The sequence below is a fragment of the Haplochromis burtoni genome, unplaced genomic scaffold, assembly GCF_018398535.1.
Source record: "Haplochromis burtoni strain Fernald_Lab_line unplaced genomic scaffold, NCSU_Asbu1 Contig_114, whole genome shotgun sequence".
NCBI lineage: Eukaryota > Metazoa > Chordata > Actinopteri > Cichliformes > Cichlidae > Haplochromis > Haplochromis burtoni.
The window spans coordinates 429598-444103 of record NW_024582475.1 but is presented as its reverse complement, the minus strand read 5'-3'; the positions used below and the strand labels follow the sequence as shown (position 1 = coordinate 444103).

At 39.9% G+C, this 14506-nt stretch overlaps 1 protein-coding gene across 2 annotated transcripts; it reads right to left on the bottom strand.

Moving 5' to 3' along the window:
• Positions 1-222: 222 nt before the first annotated feature.
• On the bottom strand, positions 223-14147 carry alpk3a (alpha-kinase 3a). Of its 2 annotated transcripts, XM_005928692.2 has the most exons (15): positions 13759-14147; positions 13174-13444; positions 12714-12746; positions 12228-12349; positions 11712-11829; positions 10276-11623; positions 4453-6808; positions 3851-3998; positions 3176-3303; positions 3035-3070; positions 2669-2943; positions 2475-2563; positions 2148-2365; positions 1996-2044; positions 223-1900 (listed from the first exon to the last, which is right to left on the bottom strand). In XM_005928692.2, the coding sequence occupies exons 2-15, from the start codon at positions 13299-13301 to the stop codon at positions 1558-1560; spliced, it is 5391 nt and encodes a 1796-aa protein (XP_005928754.1). In that variant the 5' UTR covers positions 13302-13444; positions 13759-14147; the 3' UTR covers positions 223-1557. The 2 variants fall into 2 exon arrangements, with proteins under 2 accessions (XP_005928754.1, XP_014191111.1); XM_014335625.2 differs by lacking the exon at positions 12714-12746 and having other exon boundaries at positions 13759-14146.
• Between the last annotated feature and the right edge of the window lie 359 nt (positions 14148-14506).

Below are 14506 nucleotides of genomic sequence, written 5' to 3'. Positions count from 1 at the left end.
GTATGTAGTAGTTATATATATATCTATATATATATATCTATATAAATAGATAAATATAGATATATGTATAGTTTATATATATATTATATATATATATATTATATATATATATATATATATATATTATATATATATATATATATATATAATATATATATATATATATATATATTTAATGTTAACTAACTATAAAACATATGGAAATAAAACTGATGACTGGACTTGTTTTACATATTTATTTCTTTAGAAAAGCAGACACAGTGTGACATACCAAACATACCAAAGACACATTTATTCATTCACTCAGTCATTCACTCAGTCATTCACTCACACCCTCACTCATTTATTATTGTTCTTTATGTTACTTTGCATATTTACTCCATTTATTTATGTACACATTATGTGTTATTATTTTGTTTTTTTTCACATATTCAATTTAAAATATTTCCGTGCTTTTTTTTCCTTCATCTATAAGGCTTCATGCAGTTAGTGAATACACAAATGACACCAGCTGACATGTGCTAGTTTGGACTCTTCTGAATATCCTTATTAATCATTAATCAAGACACAAATTCCCAAAGCTTGCTTTTCACACAGGTTTGGTGTTATTTGTAGGAGAGAACTGACCTCTGTTGGACTTTAACCAAGAATACAAAGTTAATGTGATAACTGAGCGGGTTTTCATCTTTATCGTCTCCAAATGTCCCTGCTGGCCTCGCGCAAAATAAGAATAAAAAGGTTATGTTAATGAAGTTTCTGCCTAATACTGACCAGCGGTACACTCCCAAAACAGCTCTTTTCTTTGAGATAAAGTATAGTTTTGCCATCTAAAATGTGAAAATAATGGAAAGGGACTGGAAAAACAACAATCAGTCACAATAACTAAAAAAAAAGCCAAAAACAAAGTGCACACAAACATTTTTTTTTATCTAAAAATGGTGCTGTTAATCCACAGCATGAGCTCAACTTTGCTGTGAAGAAAGTTTAAATACTAGCAATAAATATTAACCCAGAAATGAGCACACCTTTTACTTGATACACATTCTGTACATGACGTGAACATGCAGCATCTACGTATAATACTTATAATACATTCTAGATAGCGAGTGAAACATACATGCATTGTGGCCATGTACATTTTATACACGACATTTAAATGAAAACACCTTAATGTTGACATCTCCTGTTGGCTTATTTGGCAAATATTGCTTGGAGAGTTGTTTGTCCACTCATAGAGCTGATAATACTCTGAGGCAGGTGTTCAAAGATTTTTAGAAAAGCTGTGTCAGTTCAGTGATTCCTCTTCTATAAAAGTAGAAAAGCAGACTATGAGATTTAAAAATCGCTGTGCCCGTCATGCCAAACATTCTCACAAACCTTTTAACTACGCTGAGGATGGACGTCTCCTCACAGGGGCCAGATATTCATAATAAGTTTTTACCACGTCAAGCTGACAAATGACTCTTTTTCTCTTGCCGCCTTTGATAACTGGAAAGTAACACTTAACACTAAACCAATAAAAGCAATGAGATATTGCTAGAACAAAAGCCCTTTTTCCTACCTTTTTTCAACAGTGGCATCAGTAATTTCTGCTGGCTTTGGTTTTGCACTTGATTTATTGTCCTCTGTCTCCTGACCCTTTCTAGTCACCTTTGGGCTAGAATTAGCTTTTCTAGCAATTTGAGGGCTGTGTCCTTTTCGCTGGAGCTGTGGGCTGGTAGACCCCGCTTTGCGGTTGAGCAGAGGGCTTTTTGAGCCCTTCGCTTTGGCGGGCTGCTGCAGACTGTCCATAGTCTTAAGCGGGCGCAGGCCAAGAAGCCCGCAGTAGTAATTGCATTGATGGAGTGTCAGGAACTGGTTGAACACCTCAGGTGAGCCACACTCAGTTAATCCTTGGTATCTGAAGAACAAAGGGAGGTGTGGGGTGGGGGGGTTATTGCAGCTATTTAGCAGCAAACAAACAATAATTTTGCATGTAGGGACTGCGATACAAACCCTTTTGACTTGGTGACAACTCTCACGTTTGTAATCTTTGTTTCAACACCTAGAAAAAAAAAAAACAAGCCTTAGAGAATCTTTAATGGTCATGATCCCGCTAATATTCACTTTAAATGATTGCCTTCATGATTATTTTATGTGTGGCGTACCCTCGAGCTGAGTGACCAACAAATTGCCATGTGTCCACTGATGGATCCAGTGCTGGAAGCTGCAGCATTTCTGCTCTATCTCAGAAATCTTTTGCATAACCAGTTTCCCTTTAGCATCCATTGTGCAATACTTAAGGAATAAACCAGTAAGATCAGCCTCCACTGTGGCATACGGCACAGAATTTGCTGGCCGGTACATCAAATAGCGAGGAATCACTCTGTGGGCAACATGAAGTAACAGTGGGATGATCACAAGCAGTAATATACTGTGTATAGTATAATTTTAATGGATTTAATTATCAGAACAAAAATATATCTGTTGCTTACTCTAGTGAAGGCCCAAAGGTTTCAATAACTCTTGCTTCAGCTGAGAAGATTTTGCAGTATTCTCGAATCATGTTTTGGACTTTGCATTCCTAGAAAACAGAGATTTTAAAAAATAATAATAATAATAAAGCAGAAGGAAGCACTATTTAACCATATATACTAAAATGTAACAAAAGTTCCTCAGTGAAACTCACGTGCTTAGTAATTTCTAGATTTCTCTCTGCAAGGTTGCTCTCCTGTTTGGTCCCATAAGTGATGGGGCTTTGAACTTTAATAATACAAGTGCTTCCGGACTCAAAGACGGGATCCAGGCCATAGATGACCTTCACCTTGCTGGCTTTGTGCATGCAGCCCTCCCCAAGGTGCAACCTCTCTGTCATGATCCGACCAAAGTACTTGTCACCCCAAGTGCCAGAGTCGACCAAGCCTTTGGTGAACAGGAGCGGGGTCATCTCTATCTCTTCTCCAACTGAAGCAAAAACAGAGTTACTCTGGGAATCCAGTTAAAAATAGTGTATAAACAAAGGCTCAGATGCATATAGTGTTTAACCAAAAAGTACCTTCCAAATCCTCTTTTAGCAGTATTTCAGACATAACTGTAAGAGAGAAAACAGACAAAACCTTGAATAAATTGAATTTAATATTAGTAAAACACTCTAAATTTCAAATTTCGATTTTTTTCTATACATGCTTTTTCTTACTGTCTATACTGAGGAGGAAGTCAGTACTGTCCGTCCCGTATTCATTAGTGATCGTGCAGCCATATACACCACAGTCTTGGTTGGACGCGAGAACAATTGCCAGTGCTACTTGGCTTTCATCTCCTCCACTTGAGCATAAAATTAGAAAAAATAAAGAAAAAAATCCACACACATAATCATGAACGCATTCAATCGAGAGACTCCAATTCCCCAACAACCCACAAGATGTCACTGTGAGACAGATGCTTGTGCTGTGTGGCAGCAGACTGCTGACACAGCAACCGTTAGCACATATATAGACTTTTAATGCACCCTGGAGATGGGAAAAATATTGTGTCAGGTTACAGTTTCTGTGTCTAGCCAGAGATTCACCTCTCTGTGTCACAGCTGTGGGGTTCACAGTCACATGAGCTGGACATCTTTTGCAGTGAGAATATGAGAATGACAGAAGACCATGGGATGCACTCAGGCCCAAACAAATCCTGCTTATCCTTGAAGCATTATTGTTTCATATTTGGAACCCGCCCATTTGTCATTTTGGCTGGAAATCCTCAGAATAATAGCAATGGCAAAGGTGAAAAGTAGCTCTTTTAATACCTAAAACAAATTGAACATGTGATTTTACAGATAGGTAGGGTGGTTATGACCATAAAATGAGTAAAGGTGAAAACTAACCTTCTTTTCACCTCTAGAATTTCTTCCTCATCTCTGTACCACTTAATGGTGGAGTCGCCAAGCACGTTAAAGAACTGACACCAAAGCTTCAGGTGTCCAGAGGCATCTGGGAATGGCTCTCCCCGCATCTTACGGATAACCTGCGGAGCTGGTGATGCATGGAAAGGAGAGTCGAGCTCATGTGATGTTTCTTGTTCCTTAAGTCGCAGTTTATTTCACATTTTTTGCACTGATGATATATTTGATATAAATGATATATTTTGAGAGAAGTATGAAAACAAGGAAATTAGACAGTCCACTGTGATTTAACAGATAATTGCTTGTAACTCCATAGAGGCTAATTATCCATCCATCCATCCATCCATCCATCCATTTGTCTCCATCCATCCATCCATTTGTCTCCATCCATCCATCCATCCATCCATCCATTTGTCTCCATCCATCCATTTGTCTCCACTTATCCAATCCATGGTTATGGGGGAAAACTGGACAGGTTGCCTCATTATTTATTTATATTCCACGCATATATTTAATTAATATGATAAAAAAAACCCTCTTCATTTCATTATACCTTTGCTAAATTAAACAAAAGAAGACTTTACCTTTCAAAGGATCTATCTTTTTTTCAGCAGGTTTCTCTTCTCGTTTGGTGCTGGCCGGCTCTTCTGTGGGAGTCTCCCCCACCACTTTTGGCACCTCCAAGGTGGACTTTCGGCGATTCAGCAGCGGGGAGCGTCTCTCGATAGGTGGGGTTTTTTGAGCCTGCAGTAACGATGCCCTGCGGGCCTGGCTGGGTGACATGTAACTCAAGATCCCTTGAGTATCTAGTGCTAGTGTCCCATCTATGTCTTCTTTAGGTTTTGGGATGAAGATTTTGCGACGAGCTCCAGAGGCCAACTCCTCAGGGGTGGCAGAGCGTATGAGAGTTAGACTGTCTCTGCGTTTCATTCGGGGACTGCTTTCACAGGAAAGGGATGATGTTGGTGTAGACCCTCCGCTTAGATCTTCAGCTGCCGCAGCCTCGTTGTCTGAGTCTGCAGCAGCTTTGGATATTAATTTGCGGAGACTAGCTGGACTTGTCGGGGGCTTGGAGCTGAGTCTCTCAACAGAAAATCTGTTTTTCTGGGAATCTTCAACTGACACTGAATTCTCTGTCTTGGCATCTTTGAGGGATTTGGGTTTGAAAGTTTCAGGGACAAGGATGTCCACTGTTGTTTTGCTGAATAACGAAACACTGTCACCGACTTTTGGTTTCAGAGCTTCATATAGCACAGTGGGAGTGTTCTCTTTGACACTTCTTTCGTCAAAGTTAGGTCTTCTATTTTGAGCACTTTCAGGCTTCACAGCCTCATTTTTGTCACTGTCATTCTTTGTTCCGCTTTGCGTGTCAGCTGAAGTTTCCATTTCTGTCGGCTCAGTGTAAGTGGGCAGGCTGAATTGTGGTAGATCACTTTCATGACAAGTGACAGAAATTGGTGGTACCACAAACAAAGGCCCCTTTGGAGTTTCAACAGCCTGCTTTGTGTCTGACACATGGTTGTTTAAACATGCATCACCCTCCTTATCATCAGTGAATGAAACATTTATAACAGGAATTAATGCATAGCTCATCTGAGGGGGCTCTTCCCTCCCTTCCACCTGTGTATTTTCTGTCTTGCCGTCTAATTGTGCAACATCTTCTACTTTCTCCGTAGGTGAAGTGTGATCATCTTTCTGCATACCTTTCTGCGTGGGCAACAAGTCAGAAGCAGGAGTTGCATCATGTTTTTGCAAATTGCTTGACTCTGGCTTGTCTAGGGCCAAAATAGTTAGTGGCAAAGTAGACTCTTTGAGCTCAGCCTCCATTATTTCAATTTTGGGGATTAGAAATTGCTCATTTGGGCTCAGATCTGGCACATTTGGTTTACTATCAGGGATATCTTCAATAGTCGATATCTGGATTGCTGGAATATTCTCTGAATGCACACCACTCCAGCCACTCCCACTCATGTTTTGATGTGCAGTATTACTCTGCTCCTCCATTTGCTTTATCTTTGATTGAATCGGCTCTTCTGCGTTCACTGGAGTCCGCTTTTCTGTCTCCGCTTCAACCTGTAAACTCTCATTCTTCACTTCAGCGCTCTCCACTTCTAAACACACTTGCTCCTGTGTTTTTAGACTGTCACACAGATTATTATGTCCTTCTTTCTCTAAAATAGAATTTGCCGCTTTGTTTTGCTCATATCTTCCCCCGCTTCTTGTAAAACCAGAGCTTGAACTTTGTGTAGCACTAACATCGCCGACTTCTGTGATTTCCTGTGACCTAGTACGAGTGGGTTTATGTTGCATTTTTAGGTCAACCTTGTCTAAACTCTCAGGGAGTGTAGTGGGCGGAAATCCTGTATTCATTTCCTGAATCAGTGAAGTACATTTGGTCTCCTCTTTTAGACAATGTGTCTCTACACTGAATGATTCCACATCAGGAAAGTATGAAAGCACCTGATCAGGCTTTTTAGATTCGCACGCCTGTATTTGGCTTTCCAGAGAAGATGTTGACAATTTAGTCATCTCAGATCCGTTTATACCTGAAAATCCCTGCTTCTTTGATTTCACTTCGGCTTTCTCTTCCTCATGTAACTCATTAAAAGAGCTAGCCTCCTCCATGTCAACTTCACCTTGCTTCCCCTCTTCTTGCAAAGTTTCAGTGGGCGTTTCTCCAGGACTGTGGCTTTCCGCTGCTGAGACGATGCTGTGAGGGGGAGTCCAGCATTCTCCCAAGCTGGTGAGGGTGGGCGTTGGGGTGCCCCCTTCTTTATCAGCCAAGTCTTGGGTCTGTGGCAAGGCAGACTTATCATCCTCTGGAACAGACTCATCTTTCTCAGCCTGCTGATTACGCTGCGGTGAATCTAGCTCTTGCTCAGTGACGTGAACCTCTTTGATAACCGAGAGCACCTCAGTGTCTTTATCTTTAAAGTCAGCCTGATTGAAAATAGAAAAATCATCGTAAGGGCATTTTCAAGTATAAGTCACAGTCAAAGTCACATTTATTTATATAGCACATTTAAAACAACACCTGTTGACCAAGATGCTGTACATGTATTATTATGTTATGTTTCAGAACTCACTCTAAAGATGCATTATGTTGCATGCTATGGATGCAAATATTTTTACCACTTTCATTTACTAGTTATAGAGGAACTGTATGTGTTTCCGTCTCAAGTGTTTTTTTTTTTCTTCTTGTTTTTAAGAATCTTGTTAAAGCGAATTTACACCTCTAACTTGTGACTATGTGTCATAGATTCTGACAAGTTTTTGTGCCATGAATTACAAAACAACTACAGGAAATCTGAATATTTGTAACTTTTTTGACCGGTTAGCTTCTTTTAGCCACATTTTTTTAAACTGCCTACAATGTGCAAGACAGCAGTTTACAATTTGTGAGGGTCCACTAAAATTGTTAAAAAAAATTTTTTATTCTTTCCTTTGGAGCTTTAACTGATTAACATTTTACGCCAACCTTCACTAACCTTCTGGATGAAACACTTCAAAGTTATGAAGTGAAATTCCACTGGCTTTGAAAGTGCACTTGTTTTGCTCTGAGGTTGAAAGATAAACAGGGGATTTCCCGCATAAGCTGACATTGATGTGCAGTTTACACAAAAGTATTTGCTAGGTGGTGAATGAATGATAGCTTGTAGCTCAGCCAAAGAGCAGTCACACATGACAGATAGAAATCTAATGTAAATATTGGGTAGCCTCAAGCCTCAACAATAGCCGATAATTAAAAAAAGAACAGAATTTGACTCTGAAGAGCAAAAGTCCTAATTAGAAAGCATAGATCACAGAGTGGTCAAGCTTTGAGTTACATAAAAAAGTGTCATTAGTTTCCTTTTGTTTTTTTCCGCTTAGAGTGCGTTTCCCCTCTGTCCTCATCATTAAAATGTATACATAGCTGTAAAGCAACCATGTGATGCCTCGTGACAATAAGTGTGGCCGGCAGTGACTGCCAAAAAAAAAAAGAAGTTGCAGCTTTCGATGGAAGGGAACTGGAGTCGCATTCAAATTAAAGCTGAAGCTATTTGTCACCATTGTGTACATTGTGTGTTAAAAAAAGGTCACAATCATGTGAGAAAAGATTGTTCAGATAATAGTTACAACTTCCTCTCATTATTCATTTAAAGAGCCTTGTACCTAACCACAACATAGCAAAGGTACAGTTGTAGTTCCACATTATGGATATGCAATCACTCAGCAGGTGGATGTTTAAACATAGCTACTTCAGTTCCCTTTTCCACATATCATTGTGCACCGCTTGGACATTAATGCTACGTTACAATTAACAAAAACACACACAGGAAATTTATGAATACAACTACAAACATTTGTTTGCAAACGAAGAAGTTGTAATTACTTACTTGTCAAAGCTATTAATACTTAGTGGCATTTTAATGCGGCTCATAATACCCATATAAGGCTTCTTAAGTTATCACATATTATCCCATAAATATTCCCCTTCTTCTCAAGCAAACAATACATTTAAAAAATGCACAGAAAAACAAAAGCTGAATAAATAAGAGATTAAAAAGTGCAACTAAAACTATTTAACTGTCACAGTCCTGGGTCGGTGACCCAGTGTTTTGAGTTTCTTGTGTCTCTGAGTTTTTGTATTACGATCTTAGTTCTCTTTGTTGCCCCAGTTTATTCTTTAGTCTCGTGTCTTAGTTTGGCTTTCTTGTATTCTCTTTAGTTTTCTGATTATTTAGTTAGCTGCCCTCTGTGTCTCCCTGTTATTGTTCTCTGTGTTTCTTATTTGCTCTGTCTCCCCTAGTCAAGTCTGCGTCTATGTTACATTTCCTGTTTTACTTTGAAGGACTGTGTCCTACGTGAATGTATTGCGTTTTGCTTCCCTTGGGTCTCGTTATGTTCGATTTCTCCCAGCTGTGCTCCCTTTCTGTGTCTCATTCCCCTCGTTATTTCCCAGTGTATTTAAGCCCTGTGTTTCTCTGTGTCAGTGTCGTGATCTCCTTCATGCTGTGTGTTTCTCCCTGCGACTCTTGTTAGAGTCTGCTCAGATTCTTCTCAGTTTAGGTTTTGTAGCTGTTGTTTGTTCCGCAATAAAAGCTGCCATTTTGAGTTCAATCCTGTTTCTAGTGAGTTTGCGTTTGGGTCCAATTCCTGCCTGCACACAGCCAAAACATGACAGTAACACCTTTTTCTAGTCTGAAACCTTTAAAGGTAACAGTGTAATGCTTATTGGGTAATTTCAGGTAAATATCAATACACTTGTGCTACATTTATTTATTTATTTATTTATTTATTTAGGACAGTGCATGTTAATGAACATAAATGTAAAAAAAAATTACATGAATGTAAACATACCAGATTATAGCCAAGGGCTAATTTCCATCTGTTGTCCTATTTAACTGTGTAACTGATAAGACAAACTACTAATGAAAGACTTCACTTAAAATCAAAGAATTGTGTGGTGATCAGTTTAAGGCTGCTTGCTGTAAAGGCCAAAGGTCAGACACATAGACTGTATCAGTTTAACTCTAAAAAAAACACATTTCTAACATACATGTAGCTATTCGACAAGTTGGACAGTGAGATGACAGAAGTGCTGCCTTCCTCTCTCTTGTCTCGATGAGGAAAGGGTTTATTTTAAGGTATGGGGGGCAGTGAGGAATGTGTCCCTTCCTTTCATGCCGAGACCTGCCGCCGGACTCACTCTACTACCGCTGAACCTCTTTAAAGCAAAGCCCTGTTTGTAATGTGAGACCCGCATCTGACATTCAGGTTTCATCATGATCTCTGACGCACTCCTGGCCCCATTCACCACAGCCAACATGCGAAACCCAACATGCAGCCTATCTTACAGTGCAGATGCACAACATCCCCTGCCCCTGCATGTAACTAGTGAAATGCATCTTAAGCTTCCCTGTTTCTCCCACACTGTTTTTGTGTGGTTTATCTTTGCAGCAAAACAGTTGTGTCACACCCTTATGCTGACTCACTCATAAAAGTTGCTGATCACTAATATTATGCGTGTTTTTAACTGTCTAGAGACTCATGATTACAACATCTAATCATCATTTTTGCTTCTCTAACACTTCTAAAAACTTTGTGTATAAATCTGATTGAAAACTGAAAGTTGATTTTTTTTTCAAGGATGTTAAAAAAACTTAAAAACTGATAAAATTTTGTTCTAATGTGAAATCTTAATCATTTTATCTAGGTGTTAATTTTTAGTACAACTCACTGATACTTTATTTGGAGATGAAATAACCACGATCAGACACTCACACAAAGGCACTTCTTTCCCTCTAATTTTCTTTTTAACGATTTTTGTGTGGGGCGGTGAGGAAGTTCATTTTGTGCTCAACTCGTGCTCTTTTGTATTACACGAGTGGATCTAACGTGCTGCTGTGGAAGACCCCTGTACATACCTCTGTGACAAATTGAAGCCTGGGCAGTGGCACTTCTTCACCTGCGCTGCTGCTCTCCATCCCCACAGATACCTCCATGGCTTCCACGGCTTCCTCACTTTCTGTCACACTCGGACTTGTGGACTCCACTTGTGGCAGTTCATGTGATGGTGGCAGGGCCGAGTGTTGTGCATGGTCTTCATACTTAAATGTATCTGGCTCTACTGACGGTGGCTCGTGTTCTGTAGCCACGGTAGTTTCTGAAGGCTCTCTGGGTTTATCCATTTCCACAGGCGCGACTTCCTCTGTAGGAGGTTTGGACATGTCTGGACTGTGTTCTTCTTGCAGCTGAAATGATGGTGGCATTTCTGGTTCAGGAGCCTCCACTGAGTGCTCAAAATCAGCCTCTTCATTCTCAGTGTGACCATGAGTGCTTTTCTTACTCTTACCAAAGAAGAAGTCTTTGACTGAGTGGAGCATAGAGGAAATGGAGGTCTGGATGTGGTGGTGGTCGTGATCCTTATGGCCCTTGCTGTGATGTTTGATGTCTGGGCCATGTTTGCCATGGGCTGCTGTGTGCGACACCTGGTGTTGCCTTTCTCTTTCTTTTTCCCTTCTGATGGCCAGTTCTTCCTCTCTTCTTTTCTCTTTTTCATATTCCTCCTGTAGAGCTTTTTCTTCTTCTTCTCTCTTTTTTTGCAGCTCCTCTTCCTCCTTCTCTTTCTCTTGATTGTCACACAAAACAGCTTCCTCCACTTCTTTATCTTTCTCGGCTTGAGATGAATTCTGTTTTTCCTCCACAGCCTGGGACTGAAGAGTCTCTGCCAAAAACTGTGCCAAACTGATTCCTCCATCATAACAGTTTTCACCTCCAACTCCCATCATATGGCTTCGGCTACTATTAATTCCAGCATCTACACCATTTGACATCTTTATTCTTTTAGTGGCCAATGTCTCGTCTGATGGACCTGTCTCGTCCTCAAGACCTCTGTCCCGGGATGCCAAAGAAGCTGTTTCCTCATTTTCTGAGCTAATTCCATTAGGTTCTGCAGTAGCTCCCAGTTCCTCTATAGCCTCAGACTCTTTGGCTACTTCCCTCTCCTCTGGTGGTGGGACAGCCCGTTTCCTCTGAGGGTGTTCTGGACTAATCAGTGGTTTCGCTTTCTGAACATTTTCTTTATTCTCCATCTTGGTCTGCTCCTCTGCATCTTTTCTCTTCTTTTCTGCTTTTTGTTTCAGCTTAGCAAAGAAGCGCTGGTGGATTTTGTACTCATTCATGGTGCCAACCTCCAAAACACCAGAGCAGGAGACAATACCTTTGCTATTGCTGGCTGAGACTTGGTAGATGGCTGCATCGTCTACTGTGCAGCTAGAAACAGAAGCTCTTGTTAATGTCATTAAAACAAACAAAGAGCTACCTCTCTGCAGTATGATTAATGCAAGCCTGTCTTACATACTTGTAAATATGAAGGGTATGAGTTTTTCCATTTCGACGAATTTCATATTTCGGGAGTCCACAGTAGCGATCCATTTCCATATCGTCTTTATACCACTTTAGTTCTGGAGCTGGGTAACCTGACATGGAAATGATATAATGAACACCTTTCCTCTGGCTCGTAAACATTACACTCCTTGTGCTACACTGTGCTGTTAATATGCAACAGCTAAATTTCTCATATATTAAAAATAATGACATGCTTAATAAAACACAGAGTGGAAGCGTTCACTTGAATGTATTTTGGTTATTGCATCATGTTGGCCCAACCATCTAACTTGGCCCAAAAATTCTTGAAAAACGAGCTCAAAATTAAGCTGTGCTGAAAAAGTAACACAGGAAGAAGTGCTGCCTTCGAAGCAAAATCCTTTGTTTTCATATTAGTCACATCCTGCCACTTCACACCCAGCTCAGTCTGAGAGGTTTCAGTTATTCCGGAAAACAACAGGGCACAGACGCTACCTTGACGTAAGCCTACCTGTTACCACACAGGTGAATTTCACATTGCAGTTCTCTGAGACTGCCTTTGACTTCAAGGTGGTCTCGAAAGATGGCTGTATGTCCTCAGTCAGCTGAGCCATGACACTGCACAACGTGCTCCTGAAAGGAATTGCTGATCCATTAGAAAGTCAGCTTCTTGCTTCAAATAGAAATAGTGGATACTTTTATAATTTATCTCAGTTAATCAGGTGAACCCTTTCATTTTTAACTAGTAGGCTACAATTACTTTATTTTTAATTTTTAAATTAAAACAACAGGAAAGGATGTTAATGGGAATTTCTGGTAGTGACATGGATGTCAAAGGTTGACACAAACTTGTGAGATGTCAAGCAAAACAAACTTGCCAACCCAGCACTGAAACCAATGTTGGTCAGTCAAAACTTGTGTGGGTTTCATTCGTGGAGTAAACCAGTTTTTGCAGTTAAGATGTTAGTGGGTAGAAGTGTTTTAAAATAGAGATTACCTCGCCGGCCTGTAGTGAGAATACCTTGAATAGCTATTCAGAGAGGAGGCAAACGAAGCAACGACAGTGATTAATTAGGGTCTGCGTATTGGGACTCTACCCCAGTAAAATTGTTTCACAGCTGTCCTCCTCCTACAGTTTATAGATAATGCACATGCAATTATTTGTGTGATATATCTGATTTTATCTGAAATCTTAAGTGGTTGTGTTTAATTTGGCAAACTTCATCTAATGGGTCTAGTTTGATCAAGTGTTATACCAGTTAAATGACATAAAAGATACAAAGAAATGTTTATTATATTTTATGATTTTTTTATTCGACCTGCCAGACCAAGACTCTTTTTCTTGATCACTGTGCACTTTATATCTTCCTCTTGTATCAATCTGTATCAATACAATATCAATCTGCTTCACCAACATGATCTACAAACACATAAAGAATACAGATAAGACTGTCTACCTGTTTTCAGGCCGGACATTTGAGAGGTAAGTATTGCGGCCATTGAAAGATGGAGCCTCGTCTTCACTGAAGCTGCTTGTCCTCCCATTGCCAGAAAAAGATCGAGTCATCGGCCTTCTAGAAGTCATTGTCCACTATTGTAGCGCACCAAAAACTTACAATCCGAGATAGCTGAGATAAATCACCCAGGCTACAAAAGCACTCGGCTTTCACATCCACAGCTTTCCAAGATCAAGGCTCAGATTAAATGTTGCTGTCCATGCAGAAGCTCCTGGAGAAGATAAAAGAAACACTTCAGAATTACAACAAAACCTGTTGGTCGTTAATTAAAGAAAGCAAACGACACACTCTGTGTTATTTACCCATACAAAACTCAAACACACATTTCAGCCCTAGTGCTCGTCCTTTCTGACCAAGCAAAGCAATTGCATTGGAGCAAGTTATAAATAGGATCATGCTATCGGGTTGTGAAAGCGCTGTTAGTGGTCAAACACAAACCTAAGAGAAGTAATTTACTTGTATGTCTTAGGAATACAAGAGATGTCTTTCTTGTTCACGGCAAAACTCTCTAAATTTCCAACTTACCATTAAGATGTTGTCAGTGTTACTTTGGAGCCAGAGTCTGTGAAGAAATTCTCTGTAACCTCCTATCATAGACATGCATGTGTTGCCAGAGTGGCCCTATTTATAGCAGGCCCACAAATAGGTTCAAGAGCACATCAGATTTTCCGAAACTAGACTTTAGACTTTAGCAAAGAAATCTACAAACAAACTGAATTCAGATCAAAATGTTACCCATTTAACCTAGAACACATTTGCCTCAAATCTATCTTTTCATTAACATTCACAATGCAAAAATCTCACTGCAGTGTTTGGATCCGGCTCAACAAGCTGGAAAACTTAACCATCTTGGTGAGACACTCTTGTGGATTATATGTAGACTCGATTCATGATGTAGCTGATAACAGCCAATGGTCTAAGTCCAATGCTTTGCTCAGGAGTTCCTAAAGGACAGCCCCTCTACCCCCCACCCCTCCAACACACATATACACTTTGTATTGCAACACATGGTTAAATCACATTGACCTCCTTGTTGCTCATATGGCCTAAGGGGAAAAAAAGGCTTACAAAACCTGCACTTTGATTTAATAATGTTAGGAAGGAAGGAATAGCTATTGATGACTCATTTTTAAAACATTAAAATTACTGTCAGGATTGCTACATTTTACTCTTTCCTCTCAAATGTCTGTCTCTGTTCTCTGTGGGGGTTTTTTCCCTATCACATTTTATTACATTTATATAAAATGTAGCATTAACAAGCAAATATCCCAAA